Consider the following 20675-nt stretch of genomic DNA (forward strand, 5'->3'; position numbering starts at 1 on the left):
GTTTTATTTATTTATTTGACAGAGACAGAGAGAGAAAGAGACAGAAAGAGTGCAAGTGCACAGGTAGGCAGAATGGCAGGCAGAGGGGGAAGGAGAAGCAGACTCCCTGCTAAGCAGGGAGCTAGATGTGGGAATGGATCCCAGGATCCTGGGATCATGATCTGAGCTGAAGTCAGACACCCAACCAACTGAGGCATCCAGGTGCCCCTTGAAATATATCATTAACTAAAACTAAACCATTTGCATGTGAAATTAACAAAATGGCCCCAATTACATCATTGATATTTGGAGGTATGTAAGTGGAATCTGTCTATGATCTTCCAGAAAAATATGTATCACAGCTTACCTACAAAATTATTACCAGCTGTGGTTAGGCTAAGCCCCTTAACACAGGGCTCTGTTGAAAATTATTACTAGTGTATTATTACTAATGTACAGGTACAGGTGCTCAATTTTATGAGGGAGAAAATAATTCAGTATGTAAGAAAACAGTGATTTGAAAGAAAAAGCTTTTAAGCAAAGATACTCCTATATAAACCCTCTTGCTCTGTTTCCTTAAAGAAGTTACATTCTTCTTAACCTACAGTAACCAGTCAGCATGGATCCCCCAATGTCCACGTACCCCTTTAATCAGGCACGCTTCCCTACTTTACTAGATACTGTGTGGAGACTTTCTGGAATGTGTTCCCAGTGACTTAAGTGGCTCACTCTCATCATGTAAGAGCCGGAGGATGGACTTTCACTGCAGATTTCTACTTTGCTGCCTTGGTAGCACTCTACAACAATGTAATCACTCTCCAATCCAGTCACCCCTCTGTCTTTCCGTCCCTCCCCTGTGCTAAAGGGTTTAGTTTAACATCACCTACTGGCCAGAAACTTCAGCCATTTGAGCACAAGACCTGAATTCAACTAGAAGTTTCTGGTTGATTCATAAGTAGTACAGACTATAGGAAACAACACATCCCAGGGTTCCACAACCGTCAATGGCTACTCAGTTAACCTTGAAGGAGGAGAAGTGATTCTTGGTTTCCATAGTGGCTCTGGCCTGTTAAAAGACTGTCCCGACTTTGTACAATCATCGCAGACAATGTCACTTCTTGCTTTCTCACAGTTCTGTATTTTACCTATAGGTAACTAATTTTTACCAAAAGCTTTCAGGTATAGAACGTCCTGTTCATCAACTTCAAATCACAGCATAGATCCCTTTAAAAAATTATTCAGGTAAACTCCCGTTTCGAGCTGGTCCTTTTCTTAACACATAAAAAGACAGCTTTAGTTATATTGTGAGCTACTGTTCCAATTTAGAATTTTTGAGATAACATTTCAAACTGTGCATTTTAAATGAGAGAACAAATAAGTCAAACAGACAAGTGTGAAATAATATGATGGTTCACGGAGAGACAAAAACAGCCGCATCACAATAGCAAAGTAAAGGAAAAGTGAAATTGCCCCAAAACACTTGAGAATTCATATTCTTGCCAAATGCATGTAGTCAGTCTGAGGAAATAAGTGGGATTCGGGTTGAGAGAGTAAGAATCCTGATTACTTCGAGATACTAACTTACAATTAGCTTCAGAATGGAAAGGCTCTCTACTCTCTGCCCCACAGCGATTTGTCCCTGCCTTGTGCCACACACCCCCATTAGTCTGGTGCCGTGTGTGACCACACACACACACCTCTCCCATTAACCTGTGAGCTCCTGGGGGCTAGGCACGCACCTTCTTTGTTATGTCACTCAAGAGTCAGCCAACAGCAGATGATTAACAATGACTGACGAATTAACAACAGACAACAGTTGTAGGAGAGGTTGAAAGAGAAATTTATTAACCAGTCATGTAGACAAAAACACCATTAAAAATTATGTATATTTCTAATCACTGTTCTGTAGCTCAGGATTCCTCCATACACTTCATATGCCAAGAAACAAAAAACAAAACACTGCTTTTCAGTAGATTCTGACAGAGATCTAAGTTCAATGTCAAGCTCTTATCTCCTGAGTCCTGACTTTGCAGGGATGTAAAAACAACAAATAATAAGGATCGGATAAAGGTTCTTCATATACAAGTGGTGACTTTTTAAAAATAGAAACTCAACATTCCAGTCTATAGCCATACTTCAACAACTCTGATTCTCTTCCCAAGTGAGTCACATCTTAATCAGGCTCTCCTAATTCTACATCTTTTTAATTATTGACACTTTATATACAATTACTTTTCAGGTGTGTTGGAACATTTATGCAGCTTGGTGGGAATTATCCGGATTCAGAAAAACTGATTGAATAAATACATATTGAAAACCTATGTTCTCTCTGTGAAGCCCAGGATCTATAGAGATAAGACAGTTCCCCTTAAGAACATCCCAGCTGGGGGTGTCTGGGTGGCTCAGTGGGTTAAAGCCTCTGCCTTTGGCTCAGGTCATGATCCCACGGTCCTGCGATCGAGCCCCGCACTGGGCTCTCTGCTCAGTGGGGAGCCTGCTTCCTCCTCTCTCTCTGCCTGCCTCTCTGCCTACTTGTGATCTCTGTCTGTGAAATAAATAAATAAAATCTTTAAAATAAATAAATAAATAAATAAAAATAAAAATAACTTAAAAAAAAAAAAAAAAAAAGAATATCCCAGCTGAGTAAAAGCAGAGGTCAAAAACAAAGAAAAAAGATCACTGGTGGAGCAAGAGGTAGTAGGAAACAAGAAAGACACTAACAATTTACTGAGCTTCTTTCCCATGAATGAAACAAACGCCAAGAAACATGGCGTTTCTTCCATGTTCTACCTCACTGACTCCTTACAGCACCATATACCAAGACATCTGAGCTCGTATTCAAGGTTCTTAAATGTCACACACACATCAGAATAAGAGTCTAGACCTAATGTTGACCAGAGTGCTAGCAAAGTCTGATCTGGGGAGAAAAGCGCGCTGAACTGCAGTTCAACAGAGAGTGGGCCAAAGGTAAGACACTAACAAAGGCCAGTTCTTTTTTTTTTTTTTTTCTTTTAAACAAAGACCACTTCTGAGCAGAGCCCCATAGCCATCCAGGACTGCCAAGGTCATAAAGTTACATATTACAACAGGTGCCAAACAGGGATACGTTACCACATGCTTAATTTCAGGGAGAACTTGGAGAGACTCGAATTCTTTAACCTTTGCAGGATCAACGTCTTCCTCTAGCTCCCACGTGCTTTCTTCGTAAGGCAGAGAGCACCACTTCACCAGGTAATGGGTCACTTCCTGGTGGGACACAGGAGAGGAGTTCATGTTCTACTAGATTAAAGGAGTCTTTCACACTCTGGCCAAGCTCTGAAAAACCCACCCTATCACACGCAAATGCCATTAAAACAAGGACTATGTGTTAATGAAACAAGCAAAATACATAGTAAGGAGGGAAGGCTCTTTAGGGAGTCAAAAGGACTGAATCCCCACCTCTCCTGTCTCTGCATCTTTGGTGTGGGCCACCTCCAGGACACGATCCACTTCTACATAGTCTGGGTTGAACAAGTCTTCATCGGGCTAGTGCAAACAAAGGAGAAGAGTTAGAAAGTGTCCCCCTCCCCTCAAAACCAACATCCAACCCTCAAAATCCCCTACTTTGGGCTTATAGGGAATACAGAATGGAAGGGGCAGCTTGAGAATAAAAGTCACAGCACAGACATTCCTTCACTGTCCCCAAATCATCTCTCCGTGACTGAAGTTATAGGTTATACCATGGCCAGAGTAAGACTCTCCTAGTGGTCATTATGGTACTGCACAAAATTCAGCACAAGGATTCCCTTTTTCTTACTTCTTCTTGTTCCAAAGACAACCTTGGAAACTCAGGAATTAGTTTCTTTTTCTTCTATATATCCACAATAGTAGCAAACATTGGAAGGGGGCACAAGGGATGCTTCTGGGGGACTGATAATGCTCCAGGTCCTGATCTAAGTGGTGGCTACACAGGTGTTTATTTCATAAAAATTCACTGAGCTGCACCCTTAGGATCTGTTTACCTTCATGTACATTACGCTTCCCAAAAAAGTGTACTTATGAAATAATAATAAGCATCACTTGGAAAATATTTAACCTGTGTCCGGAGTAATGCGAAATGCTGTAAGTCTCAAAATTACTTTATGGTCTAGAAACGATCATTACTTTACAGATGAGAAACTGACAAAGCCACAGAGCTGTGTGAACTCGAACGTTTACCCAGGACTTTCTTACCCAGAAGCCCTCCTCCCGCACTGCTAGAAGGTTCTTACTGCCCCTTTGGTGAGAAGGCACTTTCGGGGCTATCCAGTTTCACCTTCAACACAGGAATGCTTTTTATAACATCCCTGGCAACCCTCCCTCAGATTCCCTTATTCCCTGTTTGGGAATTCACTACCCTCTACTACCTGAGCCACTGCCAAGACAGCTTTACCTCTGCCTGCCCAGTGGTAGCACCATGATACTTTATTAAATTACAGCCCAGTCTCCCTCCTGTAACTGGGGCTTGCTGGTGTGACCGCTTCCTCCAAGGCAGCAGTAGTTACGTTTGTTCTCCTTCTATGCCGGCTTTTCAAAAAACTCCACCCAATGTGGCCGAAACTACTCAAGGTGCTCAACTGCTTCTGGGGGTCCACGTTTCCAGATCCCTTCGTGATGCAGAGAGCTAGCATTGGGAATAGTGGCCATGGGCCACCGTGCTAAGCACTTCTGTAAACCCTGTGTCATTTAATCCTCACAGGTGTTCTGGGAGGCTGATACTATTAGGAGTTCCGCTTCACACAGAAGAGGACACTGGGTCTGAAGGAGCTTAGGCAAGTGGCCCAAGGCCACTGAATTCCGTATGTGTCTGCACACACGTGCACATATTTCTGTGGCAGTGGTGGGAGTGGGTCAAGGGGGGAGGAACAGAACCTGCAGGCTGGCAGGTTGGCTCCAGAGCCCAGGCTCCTAGCATCATGCAGTCCAGTTTCCACGTTCGCTGACAAGCTCTCAACTGAGCTTCCTTCACTCTAGTTAAGAGTCCTCCTGCAGCTGCACTCAGGTCCACCAAGTCCCCCTGAACCTGACACTCAAATGAACAGAACACTGGGGAATGTTCTAAGATTACTGTTACTTCTAGAGCAGCTGTACCCCCTCCTCCCGACCAATGGGAAACCTGTCATTTAAAGGGACTATCTTTTCTCCCTAGGACTGCTAGTCCGTCATTTTCCTACTCTGATGTTACAAAGATTTAAAAACCACAAATGTGTGACATCACCCACATTTACTGCCATTCTGTTTCATTAACCCTAGCTTGTCCAGTGAAGCTGAACGTTGATTTAGTCATCTATTCTCCCAGCATCGGGTCTGGTTTCCAAGAGTCTGGGTGCGGTCAGAAGCCTCTACAGCAGAGTTCCGGAAGCCTCTGCCTCTCGAGCCTGAGTCTCTTGCACAGGTGTCCCTGGCTACTTCATAAAGCAGCTGGAAATAACGGATATGAAGAAGATCCATCCAAAACTAAGTCACTATTGATCTCCTAAGACTATTATTTATCCAAGTCATTAATAAAAATGTTGTACAGGTCGAGACTGAAGATAGCATTATAGGAACAACTCGCCACTCTCCCTTCTCCTCAATCTCAGGATATTGTCCTCTGATCTTTTCGAAAGCCTTTCCTTCCCACAAGAGTTACGTGCTCCTGGTACGATCTGGCTTCAGCCCTCTATTTCCAACCCAGTAAAAATCACTTCCTTGGGAATAAAGCAGAAAACAGACACGTGGGGCTTTGTAGGCTCTGTGAAGGGCTGTGGACTTTATTTCAAGAAAACGTGAGGTGCTGAAGGGTCTGGAGCAGGCGAAGTGCGTAAGCAAACCCTGTCCCTCGTCATGGGGCAGCCGAATAATTACTGAGCGCTGACCCTGTGCCTGGTACCAGGGACAGAAATAAAAGGAGACATGTCCCCATCTGTCTCCTAGGACTTAAAATGGAAGAAAGAGACATGTAAACAAGTTACTACACTGCAAATCCCTGCTAAAATAGAGGTGCAAATAAAATGTTCCAAGAACAGAGGGCGAGTATCCAGTGGGGCCTCACGACGGTCTTCCAATTCTACTTGTCATCTTCTTCCCCCAGTCCTCTATGACAAGAACAATGCCACGAGCAATAGCTTTCACATTCTTTGAAACAATCCCGGAGAGAGCTGGGGCCAAACACTAAGGCTAAAGATGAAGGACCCCACTCTGGGATGAGAAGAACACTTACTGACATTAACCTAAAATAATGTTCTGTCACTCGAAGAAAAGGTACACAACATGAAGAATGAGTTGGTTAAACACTGCAACAATGTCCTATAGCTTGATGGCACCTGAGTGCACTCTTGAGGACCAGAGCTTGCAAACTACATTTTAAGAATAATTTTTAAGGCTTCTTTTCATTAAAGTCATCTGTATAAAATTTTAAAACTACATGCTATATAGAAAAGAAAAAATCAGCCAACACGATCCCATCAACCAGAGAAAATGACACGAGCATTTTCATGTATATCCAAGACATTTTCCGTGCATTATCATGGTGTCTCCTTAGTCCTGCACTCCCTGAAATGGAACTACCCCCATACTGTAAGAGGCTGACATCTGGCACTACAGCCTCTTCCTATGTCATTAATGACTGTTCTCCCACATCACTTTTACTAGAGCAGAGTATTCTAAGGGATGTACACATAATTTAACAAATGTCTATTATCTAACAATATGTTTGTTTGCAATTTTTTACCAATATAAATGACTGCCTATCATAGCTAACGTTGTACAAAGATTCAACAGTTTCCTTAAAATATATGGCAGAATTAGAACCGCTGGACAAAGGATGTGAACACTCTGAGACGTTACACATCTGGCGCCATTCTGTTCTTCTGACAGGTTGTACTAGGTAACGTTCCCACCCGCTAGACACAAGACAGTCTTTGCCCTACACCCTCACCAGCAATGAGTAATACCTATTTTTAAAACCTGCAAGTATTTGGTAAATAAAAACTAGAAAATTCTTATTTTAGTTTGCATTTTTTTGACTACTAGTGAAAGTGGCCACATTTTTGTAAGATTAGTAAGCATTTCTAATGATAAAAATTATTTGTTGTGTGCATGTATGTCTATATAAATGGGAAGAAGGCTCCCATACCAGATAAGAATGTATGCCACATATGTATGTATATGTATAAGCTATATTTTTAGGAAATATGTGTTTGTATTTAATGCACATAGTTCCTAATTATTTACTTTAAGGTTTGTTTAGGAGTATTTTCTAATATACAGACACTGTAGATTCATTTAATGCCCCAATCCATCAATCCTTCCTCTCGCTGTAGGCACCATACTTAGAAATACCCAAGTTTATATAAAGTTCCTTATTTATTTACTCTCTAATATATTTAATAATAGTTTTCATTTTTTACATTTGAAGGTTACATCTTTTTGGATTTCTGTTTCAGGGGTAGGGGGAGGAGGGAATGAAGGAGTTCTGCAGATTTGTCTTGCCCTAGCTATTTATAGATATTCTGACCAAGAGGCACATTCTCATGAGCTGTCAGTTTGTAAGGTTCAATCTTTGTAACCCGGTGGATAATTTTCTCCCTTTGGCTTAAATCTGGACTGGTTTTGCTGCAAATCAGTGCACATTCAGCAATGTGACTTGCACAATGGATCTGCACAGGACTTCGACTTTAAGAAACTTAAACTCAGCATTTAATACTGCAAGAAAAGCAGCAATCAATTAGTTGGTAAATATTGCTTCACCTCAGTAAAAATGTGCTTCATCTGGGCTTGTTTATTCCTAAAGCGCTTGATCTTCTGTGCGATGCGAGGATCCTTTTCCAGCTCTTCCATTGTGGCCCATTTACAATGTAAGTAGGAACTATCCGAAGACACATAAATGGTGAGACAAGTGCAAACTACCAAATCATTGAGCTTTAAAGTGTTTCAGTAAACAGGGTGACCATCTAACCCAGAAGCAGTGGTCTGTAGTGAAACTGCTAGAGATTTGACTGAGACAGGCCTTGCATTAAGGGCAAAAAGAAACAACAAAACAGTGCCAGGATTCCAAACAACCAGACCCTCTACGGCTTCTACGGGAATGGCCTCAGAACAGAGCGAGGGCAGGCATAGGTAGGTTATCATTAATGCACATCAGGGAAAGTGGGCATGTAGCACAGAAAGAAAGAAAAATGCAAGAGGGAAAGTGTGGCCCACAGGACCATAGTTCTCCACCCTGAGTGCATATGAGAATGGCAGAGAGCGTTCTGAATAAAGCACCGATCCTTGGGACTGACTCCCAGGGTCTGAGTGAGCTGGTCCTGAGTGGAGGAAGGGCTTCCCTGGTGACTGTGCAGCCAAAGGTGAGCCCACCATTGTCTAAGGTGAACTTGAGTCAGCTGGGATCTGTGGGTCAGGCCTCAGGGGCCATTCTTGGAAAATGCAGAAGATGATTTGATGAGGAAAAGGAAATCTTATTCATAGAAATCCAAACACAAATAATACAGGAAAAAGACGTACAAATTTCTATACTTAACGTAGAACAGCTCCAAGTCAAACGGGGGCTCTCCTGGGTGAACCTGTAACCAACAGCAAGCAGTTAACGGCCAGGCCATCACCCTTATGCAGCACGAGAACAAAGGTGAATCAACACCCCGCCTGGTTTTAGTACCGATCTCTTGAGGACGTTCTCATCTTCCCAGTCCTTTTCCTGACACCTATTGAGCAGCTTTCCCAAAGGATAAATCCACAGGTAGCTAGAAGGTAAAAATGATCCTCCTGGTGTCCTTCCAGGGTGCAGGCTGGGACAGCACTCGGCTGAGAAACCCAAACCGGCCCAGGGCTAAGAGCTGTCAGGACCAGAGCCTGCCATGCGAGTGAAAACCTGGGTCCCTGGCGTGCCCCCCAACCACCCTGAAACATCAGTGCTGTTCACTTGCAAAGTAAGGACGTTTGCTCTCATAAATACTCGAAGGCGAAACTGTGTTCTCAACCAGCACACATGCCCTCCGCCCCAGGCATGCTCTCTAGAGGATCCCTATGATGGCCCTGGCATGCCCCCCCGCCCCTCCAGCAAAGGTTTTCAATAGGACTTTCCATGTCTTCTCTTTGGCCCACTGAGGACTTCCCATGGGCTACAGCAACTAAGAGACAGATACCTTTTGCTAGGAACGCTATGGAGGAAAAAATTATTTGGGGCTCTACTCTTAAATGTTTAAGAATTTTATGACTTCCATGGGGGTAAATGTTCCTGCCTAGCTCTCACTTGGGCCAGTCACGACCATCCCAGGTTCTCCAGCCAAATATCTCTTCACAGAGGGTATATAGCCTGTGCTAGTGATAGGACTGCAGGCACATGGGCCACCGACCTCCTGGACGGTCTTAGACGCCAGGATCTTCTCAATGATGTTTGCGTCATCTTCTGGAGGCTCCTGGAGACAGAAAAGTTGAAAAGACAGAAAATTACTGGCACCACAAAATCCAAGAAATAATTGTGTAAGAAGTACTATAGCAGGTACTAGTCTGAAAGTTCACCTGTGAGCACCCAGGCCTCCCTCCTATCAGGCCACAGAGTGATTCAAAGATCACAAACATTGTAACCTCTGGGTACAACCCTAGCACCTTCTTCTTCCACACGAGCAGAGAAGTCACTCTGCTTTTCAGACTCTTAATCTCAGATCTGTGTTTAGTATCACTAAAATTGGTCCTAGGACTTCCCTTTTCTGCCAAACCTGCCTACGTGCAGTGGCATAAAATTTGCAGCAAGGTGTAACATACAGGAGTCTGGGGGCCTTGGAATCGGAGAGTCCTAGTTCTAACACCTACCAGCTACCGACTTTGGATAAGTCAATTAACACCTCTTAGTTTCCGTATCTATTAAAACAGGAGTTAAAAATACTTATCTCACTGGGTTACTGGGAGGATAAAATGGTATGTGAAAATATTTTTGGAACAGTAAGCACTATGCAAATGCAAAGTATAATTATTCTCTACTAAATGATACCATCTTTCCCCTCTGTGGCTGGAAATGGTTGTTTCACTGATCATCCTCTGACTATAAATCCTAACAGAAAACAAATTAATTTCTATCTTTCTATCCCAGATACACATTCATTTCTAGGCTCCTGCACTCCATGAAATCTCTTTCTACAGAGTTTCTATCAAACAATGACAAACTTTAAAAGGGTGCATTGAGTCAGAACGCTCTTGTGTTTGACATTCTTTCTAGGACTCTATTGGAGCCGTTCTATTTCCGAGGTTTCATAAGCACTACATGACCTTGTCAGATCTAGTACAACAGTATACGAGAAGAACACTCATCATGATAGCCCTAACTCCCAAAATAACTTGGGTTCCTGATCAGAACTTTCCAAAAGAATGACTTATGCTACATCTGTTTTCAGTCCTACCCATTCAAGGGCTCAGCTGTCCCAGAGCCGTATCATTACAGAAAACATATTTTCTAAGATCTTAAATCAAGCTTTTCCCCAGAAAAATAATACAGGAAAGGGGAAAAAAAAAAAAGATAAGGAGGGCAGATGGTAGAAAAGAAGTATGGAGATCAGCAGGCATTGACAGATGCTCCCAAAGGTTACAAATATTTATTACATTCCCCTAGACACATGGCATTGTGCTAGGTGCCATGCCAAAGTTAATCCAAAGTGACAAGAGTCTCTTCCCACTACTCCACATGAAGACAACTGAACTGTGCCTACCATACAGCAGGAAGAAGGGATGGGAAGACAGACAAAGCTTTGTTTATCTGCTCAAGTATTTTTCTGTGTTTTCTTTTTTTAATTTTTAATTTTTCTGAGAGAGAAAGAGAGCACACACCTGTGCACAAGTTGGGGGGTGGGAGTGGGGGAGGGGCAGAGGGAGAGGGAGAGAGTCCTAAGCAGGCTCCAGGTCAGTGCAGAGTTCAACACCAGGTTCAATCTCATGGCCCTGAGATCATGACGTGACCCAAAATCAAGAGTTGGATGCTTAACCATCTGAGCCACCCAGGTGCCCCTATTCTGCTTGATTCTAAGCACAAGTAAGGAAAGGGGAACGAGGCAGTTGACTGTTGCCTGTCTTCTCTCATTACAGTATAAACCTTCTGAGGGCAGGGATCCCTGTTTGTTTTATCCACGACTAATAGCTAATACCTTGAAGAGACAGACCCAGCAGCAGTGGGTGACAAGAAGTATTTGCTGAATGCTAGACACAAAGAAGAGGGAAAAAGAGGAGACCAATGAGAGAATAAAGCATCAAACTCACTGGGATCACAGACTGTAAATGGTTATTATTCTTAATCTACACCACTTAATTAAAAAGTCTCCCCCTTCTCTAGGCATTCTGATCTACCTAATATTGTCAGGACAGCTAACAGCAAAGGGCCAGAACTAAGTGTACTTTCTTAAACCAAAAGATCACTACCCCAACCTTCCAGCCAACAGAGCTCTGACTACGGCAAGTGGGCTGTGAGCAAAGGAACAGGTGTTAGGTTAAGAGAAAGGTTAATGAACCAACTTCCTTCCTAACTTCCTACTTCATTTCCTTCCTAAATTTCTTCCACATTATTTACTGAGTGTCTGAGTTATGTTTATTCACTGGCCTTACAGAACTAGATGAGCTATAGTCTTCATCAGCAAGGAACTACCAGATATGCTAACAGAACGCTTTAAAAATTATTGAACTTCGGCATTCGTAAAGTATATAGAGATCTCAAGTGTACAACAGAGGAATTTTTACATACACACATATCCACTCGCATAAACACCACCCAGATCAAGTTACATAACATTTCTGACATTCTGGAAGACTCATGCCCCCACTGGAAGTAACCACTATTCAGACTTCTACTACCACTGATTAGTTTTGCCTATTACTAAACTTCATGTAAATGGAATTATATAGTATGTGATTCATTCTTCTGTATTTCTGCATAGTATTTTGTTGCATAATTATATTACCATTTATTTACCCATTCTATTATAGAGGAATATTTGGGTTGCTCCCAACGTTCATATAAATTATATGTCTTCTGGTGGACAAATGTACTCATTTATCTTGGATATATACATAAAAGTAGAATTACTAGGTTATGAGGTAGGTTGTACGTTTAGTTTTAATGAATATTGTCAAAATTTTTTCCAAAGTGATTGTAACTATTTTTACACCCATCAGCAAAGTATGGGAGGAGTTCCAGCTGACTTGATACTGTCAGTCTTTAAAAATTTTAGCCACTCTCCTGGATACATAGTATTCTCTCTCTAATTCACATCTCCTTGATAACTAAGGATGCCGAGGATGTTTTCATATGCTTATTGGCAATGAAGGCGACCTCTCTGTGAAGGTCTTGCTCAACTCATTTGCCTATTTTAAGAATTGTCCTTTTTTTTTTTTTTTAAATTTGCAAGTTCTTTACACATTTTGGAATAAAAGTCCTGCCAGTTATATAGATCACAAGTATTATTTATAAATCTATGGTCTTTTGATTCTGTAAATTTGTCTTCTGATGAACAGAAGTTCTACATAATCCACCTTACTAATCTTTTCTCTTATTTATTCTTGTGTCCTGTTTAAAGACTCTTTTGCTGCCACCAAGGTCAGTCATTAAGCCACAAAAATTAACTTAAAATTTTCTGGTAGCCACATTAAGAAAGTAAAAACAGAGGAAATTAATTTTAATGAATATATTTTACTTAAGCCAATGTATCTAAAAACTTATCATTTCACTATGGAATCAGTGTAAAATTATTAATGAAATGCTTTATATTCTTTTTTCACACTAAGTCCTTAAAATTCAATGTGTACTTCACACTTAAAACACATGTGTATTGAGACTAGCCATATTTCAAGTGCTTCATAGCCACATGTGGCTAGTAGGAGCCTTACAATGTAGCTGTTTTGTTCCACTGGTCTTCTACTCATTCTTGTTACTATAGCTTGTTACAAGTGTGCATTATAACTTAGTTCTTTTTAAAGACTGCCTTGGCTATTTTAAAGTCTTTTGTTTTCTATCATCAACATCTATCAAAAAACACCCCTCTTAGACTTTGATTGGGACTGAATTATAGACATCTTAACAATACCGAATACATGAACGTCATTTATCTCTCCATTTGCTTAGGTCTCCTCTCATTTCTTTCAGCAATGTTTTTCATTATAGAGAGGGCCTGTGTATCTTTTGAGAGTTACTCCAGGATCTGATATGCTTGAAGATGTTACAGAGGCATTTTGCAGTTTTCCTTTTCTGATTTCATGTTGCTAGTTTACAGAAATAAAATAGATGGTTTTATATATTGTCTTTGTGTCCCAACAATTTAGCTAAATCCACATTTCTTAATGCTAATGGTTTGCCAATTCTATTGAATTTTCTATACATAGTCATGTCATCCACAAATAATGAATCTTACTTTCTTCCTTTCCATTCTTTCAACTTCTTATTTCTTCGTTTTCCTTACTGTGGTAGTCAGGACCTCCAGTGCATTTCTGAATATAATGATAACAGTTGAACTTTTTTTCTTATTCCCAAATCCAAGGGAAAAGTATTCAGTATCCTACCATTTAATACGATGTTAGTACTCAGTTTTTATCTAGTGGTTTTTCACTCTTTGGTCTTCTACAGTTTCAGATACGCCTAGGTATGGTTTTCACTTTTGTGTTTTTCCTGCATGGGAGTTGTATCTGATGTTTAATCTATTGGTTGATATCCCCCATCAGTTTATGGAGGGGAGCAGCGGTCTTGGTCATTAATATCACCTTCAACCACTCCTCTGCCCCCATCTCTCCTCCCTGCCTAGGACTCTAATCAGATATACACTACACCTTTTCACTGCACCCCAACTGTTTCTTATGTCTTGTTCTGTTCTTTGCATTCTTTTTTCTTTACTTCAGGTTAGAAATTTTCTATTGATTGTCTTCAAAGTCACCAATCTTATCTTCTGCTGTATCTAATCTACTTTTAATCTTTTTTTTTTTTTTTAAGATTTTTTTATTTATTTGACAGAGAGATCACAAGTAGGCAGAGAGGCAGGCAGAGAGAGAGGAGGAAGCAGGCTCCCTGCCGAGCAGAGAGCCCGATGCGGGGCTCGATCCCAGGACTCTGAGATCATGACCTGAACCGAAGGCAGTGGCTTAACCCACTGAGCCACCCAGGCGCCCTTCTAATCTACTTTTAAAGTTATCCACTGTGTTCTAAGTTTTTTAAATTGGAATTTTCAGTTCCAGACTGTTGATTTGATGCTCTTTACAGATTCATTTCTCCACTGGAATTTGTCACTTTAAAACTTTTTTGCCCATCTTCTTTTATTTTCTTTCACAACACAATCATAGTTATCCTAAAGTTCTTTTCTGCTAACTCCAATATCTGGATCTTTAGAGTCTATTTGTATTATATATGTATTCGCTTGCTTTTTAGTCACATTTTTTCCAGCCTTTTCAAATGTCTAGTAGTTTTTTTAGTTATGGTAGATCTTGTGAATAAAGGAAAACATAGCAGCTCCAAACAATATTTTCCACAACTGTTCCCTATTTTCTCTTGGACAAACTATGAGAGGGGGTGGTCCCTTGAGTCCAGTCAGAGACTAAACTGAGTCAGGCCTGTGTTACTGGTAAAATTCAGCCCATCTCATTTTACCCTGTTTCTCAAGCATGAATGTCCAAGGTTACCACCGAATGAGTCTGGCAGATCTTTTTACCCCTGAGCCCTGAAGTGTCCAATCCCAAGCAGGTTAAAAATCTCTCTTAAGGGAGAGTCTGTTTTACACTGGGCCCATCCCTTTAGTGAGATTTTTCCCTCTAAGTACCGTGAGACTGTGAGATTTCAATCTGCCTTCTGGATGAGCCACTAACTTCTTGGGCTACCCCAGAATTCAACAAATTGAATGGGGAAAGTCCCTTGTTTTGGGGATTCCTCTAATTTCCAGTCATCTCACCAACCCTGTATAATCCATCACCAGCAGGGTCAGATGGTTTCCCTTCAACCCAGAATAATCTGTTTGTGCCAAGCCTGATCCTCAACCCATACCCAGAATTGAGGAATGTTTCCAGAGAAGAAACAGTCTGCAACTGTCGGCTCATCTAGGAATAGCTCTTTGCTGTCTGGAATTTTAGTTTGTCTAATTCTTGTCGCTTCCACAGATATCAGATGTCTTTAAAAATACATTCTTTGAGGGGCACCTGGGTGGCTCAGTGGGTTAAAGCCTCTGCCTTCGGCTCGGGTCATGGTCCCAGTGTCCTGGGATTGGGCCCCATGTCGGACTCTCTGCTCAGCGGGGAGGCTGCTTTCCCCCCGCTGCCCCCCGCCTGCCTCTCAGCCTGCTTGTGGTCTCTGTCAAATAAATAAATAATAAAAATAAAAATTAAAAAAATACATTCTTTGCAATTTACATTTTTTTTTCCTTGCAGTGAGTGTTACCCTGCTACGACCGACTGTATCTTCCCTGGAAGTAGGAATCCCCCAATATCAACTCTAATTGTTGGAGCTCCCTAGGGCCTACTTTTTACTCTTTTCCGTCTATACTCATTTACCTGATGATCTTGTCCAGTCAAGTGGTTTTAAATACGGGCTACATCATGACACCAGCTAAGAACTTCTCCTCAATTCACACACTCATGTATCTACTTGTTATTTGCCATCTCTACTTGATTACCTCGGAAGTATTTCACACTTAAAATGTCTACAAGTAAACTCCTGCTATCCTGGCCAACCTCCCACCCTTACCCACCTGCAGTTTTCTCCCACCTGAGTGACACAGAACTCTATCATTCTTGGTGTTCAAACCAAAAATCTTGATGTAATCCCGCTCTCTCTCTCTTTTTTTTTTTTTTTACGATTTTATTTATTTATTTGAGAGAGCACAAGCAGGGGTAGAGGTAGAGGAAGAAGGAGAAACCGATTCCCCACTGAGCAGGGATCTTGACATGGGGCTCGATCCCAGGACCCTGGGATCATGACCTGAGCCAAATGCAGTCACCCAATCAACTGAGCCACCCAGATGCCCTTCTTGGTGTAATCCTTGATTCCTCTTTTCTTTCTACATACCATGCCTGATTAGCCAAGAAATCATGCTGGCTCCATCTTCAAAATATACCCAGGATCCAACAATTTCTCACCGCTTCCACTGCTTCTGCCCTGGTCTAAACCACCTTCATTTCTCACCCAGAAGATTTCCAAAAGCCTTCTAACTAGTCTCCCTGATACTCCTGCTCAACTAGTCTATTTGTAATATAACACTCAGAATGGCCCTTTTATTATGTCCCTCTTTTACTTAAACTCCTTAAAAGGGTTCCCTTTTAACTCCGAGTAAAACCAAGGATCTTTCAAAGGCCTACAAACTCTGCTGGACCTCACCAAGCCTCCCATCTCCCCTTACCTTTCCATCTCCCTGTGTTTTCATCATATACACTGGCAGCCTGGGTCTACCCCTGACACTGCATAGGCTATTCCCTCTACCTGAAATGCTCTTTTCCCCCTCATGACTCCCTCATTCCTTTACCCTCTTCAGTTCTTTGCTCAGGTGATACCCTTGTGAGGCCAAAACGGACCATCCTTTTTAAAACTACAACCCTCTTTCCACATCACTCAACCCACCACATCCACAACCCAATTCCACATCACTCTTCTTCTGATTTTTTTTTTCACAGAACTTAACCACCATGAAAAAACTACACAATTTTACTATTTTTTGGTTTATTCCCAGCCTCTCCCTCATTATTTCCATGCTTTGGAAGCTCTGAGCTTCGCCCTTGGGCCTTCTATCTCACAAGGTTCAAAATGCAGCAAATGTGAAGGCAAGAACACGTGCACAGTTTCGCAGGCTTCCTCCTCCACTTGTGGTGGTTCCCTCTGCGAGAGCGGGGAATCCTTGTTCCTTTTGTTCCCTGAGATTATCTCCAGTATAAAACAGTCGGTGGCAGGTATCAGGTGCTCAGTAAGTATTTCTGAATAAATAATGGGAAGAGATTTTGCAATACAACATGGTCGTAATGGTATAAAGCAAGTGCTATGGGAACACGGAAGACAGGGAACCGTGTGAGATCTCTGTTAACCAGCATTAAACTTTCACAATTGCTGACGACCTCTCCTACCTCCTCTTGAGTCTGTGTAACCCATACTGGCCAGGGAGCATTCATGCACATACGCACATGCTGAAAGGAACAACTACCTCTTCCTCACTACCAGACTGTTTCAAACATTCTTATTCTTGTCTGTCATGAAGAATAGAAAAAGATGGTTTTTAGTAGTAGGATTCTGGTGGCTCTTTGGAGTTTTTAAGTAGGACCAGCCAAAGCCAAGGAAAGATTGACACATGGACAAGAAAGGACAGAACTTTATTCTGAGTAATAAAAGGGAAGAGGGCTTCAAACATTCTTTACCATAGAAAATTTTCAAGTAAAAAATTAAGGAATCTAAAATAAAGTTTCAATTTATCTTTTGGCACTTGTTAAAGAAAGAGGGATGAATACTAATGTTTAAAAAAAAAAAAAAGGAGTGGTTATCATGAAAATACTGTGAGCAGGTATTACCCTATCCTAATAAAAGGAAAAGGGAACAGCATTTCCAAAATACACATCAAAGAAGGAAACTAGAAAATCAGGACTTTTCTAAACAGAGATTGTGCATAAGCACGATCATATGTGTATAAACACTCAGTGTATACAGATACACACAGATATAAACTAAATCTGCTTGCCAAACACACTTCCATAACAACCATCTGTTCTCAGCTACTTGGAATTTTCTCAAATTATCCTTCAAAGAAGGCCATTTTAATTCATTCTCTTTCATGTCAGAGACTCATATAATTTAAACTTTTTTTCCTTGGGGAAAATTTCAAAAATTTTCAACCCAAGTTGCCCCCAACCTCAACAACCACCTGATTTATTTCTATTTAGGTAGGCACATGGGAGAGGCTCTAGAAAGAAGCAAATCACTTTTCAAATCACCACGTATTTACTGAGTGCCACGGAGGGTACATAGGTAGCATCAAACAAGACGGCCAGTCTCAGGAGCTTACATGCATGCAGGGAAAGCAACATAAAACACTTTTCTTAGAAATGTCCCAGGATAAATTCTAAGTGGTGTGACAGGAGCCCTAAGTCAAACCAGAACACAGAAGGCAAGAACAGCTTGGATTTCACAAAAGAGGTGAGGTTTGAGCCTACTTTAGAGGTGGCTCCTAAGAAGACAACAAGCATGGGGCGCCTGGGTGGCTCAGTGGGTTAAGCCTCTGCCTTCGGTTCAGGTCACGATCTCAGGGTCCTGGGATCGAGCCCCACATTGGGCTCTCTGCACAGCAGGGAGCCTGCTTGCCCCTCTCTCTCTGCCTGCCTCTCTGCCTACCTGTGATCTCTGTCAAATAAATAAATCTTTAAAAAAAAAGAAGAAGAAGAAGACAAGCAGGAAGGAAAGCTGAAGTGAGTCCAAAGGATGAGTGAATGAGTCCACCGGAAAGCAGGAAGCATGTACGGAATACTAAGTAACAGTCTTAGTGGAGCAAAAGCACTACACGGAATGAGGAGGGGAATAAATTAGGGTAAACAGATAGTGTGTGGCCATATTTTTTTAAAAAACCAGGCAGGGGTTGCCTGGGTGGCTCAGTCGGTTAAGCGTCCGACTCTTGATCTCAGGTCAGGTCTTAATCTTAGGGGTCGTGAGAGTTCAAGCCCTGTGCCAGGCTCCGTGCTGGACGTGGGGCCTACTTTAAAAAAAAATCAGGGAGGAATTCCGATTTAATATAGGCGTTAAGAAGCAACCACCTTAGAGCGCAGAGCAGGGGTACTGCCCCCTCAGCTCGGGGAAACTGGGGGATTCCTAGGGAAGGAAACACCTGGGCTCAGCCTGCCAGGCCCAGCCAAAGGCCAGGCAAAACAGGGTGCAGGCTGCAGAGACAGAGTGAGGCCCAGGCAGACCCAGGGAACTGAAGCCTCATTCAAATTACAGTCCTCTGTTCTAAAAGGCAAATCATGCAAGCTGCGCAAACTCCTGGAGGCAGAAACCGAGAGAGCCTTGTAAAAATCTACACTGTAAATGTGCAGCGACTGCAGAAGCCGGTCCCTATCCCAGGCACCAACATCCGTTGGACGAAGACTAAGAAAGCAAAGAGTCACCGTCAGGATGGAAACTTCCTTCCTGCCCCAGAATCCCATACCCCAGTCAGGGGACTGTCCTCCAGGCTCTGGAGCAGAGCTGTGCCACCATGCCCGTCCCGGGCTCCAGGGAAGCCCGTGTGAGATGCTTCTCGAAACTCCCCTCTGGCTGGCCACAATCTGGGGCTGGGCCAGGGGCCGGGAGCCACAGGACCAGGCAGGGCATGCTGCTAACACACTGCCCAGAGGTGCAACGGGGGAGCAGCAGGGCTTCCCTGGTGGTGACTCACACCCTTCTCTGCCCCCAGCCAAAGCCAGCAAGCAGGCGTGACAGCCATCCAAAACACCTCGGGAGAAGGAGCTTCTTCAACTGGTTTTCTGTGCCACTGGGCACTGAGGGTTGTCTGGAAACCTAGATGAGACTCAGGGCTTTCAAACTCTGCATCAGCCTGGGAAATCTTTGTTCAAACCTCTCCAGGAAGCCCCAAATGCAAACCAGATGCCACAGGGGCTCCATGGGGCGTTGACCAAAACCCGCTCGCCGCCCCTGCAGGGCCACGTGCCCCGCCTGCTGGCCCAGACCCCCGGGCTCGCCAAACCACGTACCAGGCCTCTTTCTGCCTAAGTTTAGTAACAATTTCAGAGGCATAATTAATGCAAATTCAGGTTTCATCTTATATTTCACCATAGATTAGTTCTCTCTGTTGTATCCTCAAGAGGATAAAAAGAGGCTTGTTAAGATACGTAAAATTTCCTGAATTATTCCTGTCAGATCAGCTAATGCTGCCCTTTAGGTACCACGAAAGAAGTCATAACAACAGCTGAAATATGGCTAACGGCTGGCTAAATGGCTACCAGGAGAAAATAAATTCCCTCATGGTGTTTTAATGACCAAACCAACCGTAACATCTCCAAGGAAGGAAAATCCGTTCTGGAGCAACAGAATCCTGTCGCCTCCCAGCAGTCTTCCAAGCACTACTCTTAACTTTCTGCTTGGAGAGTACTGCGCTGACAGAACATCCAATTACTATGCCTAGTAAGTGTTGTGTCCACTGCTTGGGTGACTCTTGGCACAGAGACCGGAAATCGGTTCTGACATGCTAGTCACTGGTCAGCTGCTGCTAGGTTATCCCATGACCCGGACGGTTCTGTGCCTGTTTCTTGCTTGTTAAAACGGGGACAATGACCCCCGCTCCCAGCTACTTTCCACGCAAGCACAGAGGGAAAGGATATGTGAAAGTATATGAAAATGCTTTAAGCTGGAGGCAAGGTGGTTTAGAAAGATAAAGCATTACCGGCTTCAGGGAGCAACCCCCGCCCCCAGGTGCCCGGGTGGAAGGGCCGGAATTTGCGCTCTGCCGTGTACGCAGAGCATACCATCTGCCAGGTCGGTGACAGGGACCCCAGAACAAGAGCCAGGCTGGGTCCCAGAAGGTGCTGCTGGCAATGGTACCCCTCCCATGTGCACAACCTGTTTCTTCTCTTGCTTCTAATGTCTTCTCTGTCAGCTCCTTGGCACAGACCTTTTCAACATTTACCTCTCTTCCTTCTAGCATCTGGATATCAGGTCCCTCTTCCTCCTTGAAAGTGCTGCCAACGGAAATCTCCCAAGTGCAAACAGGGCCATCCTGTTT

General features: G+C 42.8%; 1 protein-coding gene across 7 annotated transcripts in view; it reads right to left on the minus strand.

Moving 5' to 3' along the window:
* CHD6 (chromodomain helicase DNA binding protein 6) overlaps window positions 1-20675 on the minus strand; it is a 197257-nt gene that overhangs the window by 88868 nt on the left and 87714 nt on the right. For all 7 annotated transcript variants that reach the window (XM_047744091.1, XM_047744090.1, XM_047744093.1 and 4 more), the window contains 5 exons: window positions 9333-9395; window positions 8485-8543; window positions 7729-7846; window positions 3418-3504; window positions 3091-3225 (listed from right to left, as the gene is read on the minus strand). In XM_047744091.1, the coding sequence (XP_047600047.1) occupies window positions 3091-3225; window positions 3418-3504; window positions 7729-7846; window positions 8485-8543; window positions 9333-9395 (462 nt within the window). The remainder of the gene's footprint in view (window positions 1-3090; window positions 3226-3417; window positions 3505-7728; window positions 7847-8484; window positions 8544-9332; window positions 9396-20675) is intronic.

The sequence above is a fragment of the Lutra lutra genome, chromosome 9 (assembly GCF_902655055.1).
Source record: "Lutra lutra chromosome 9, mLutLut1.2, whole genome shotgun sequence".
NCBI lineage: Eukaryota > Metazoa > Chordata > Mammalia > Carnivora > Mustelidae > Lutra > Lutra lutra.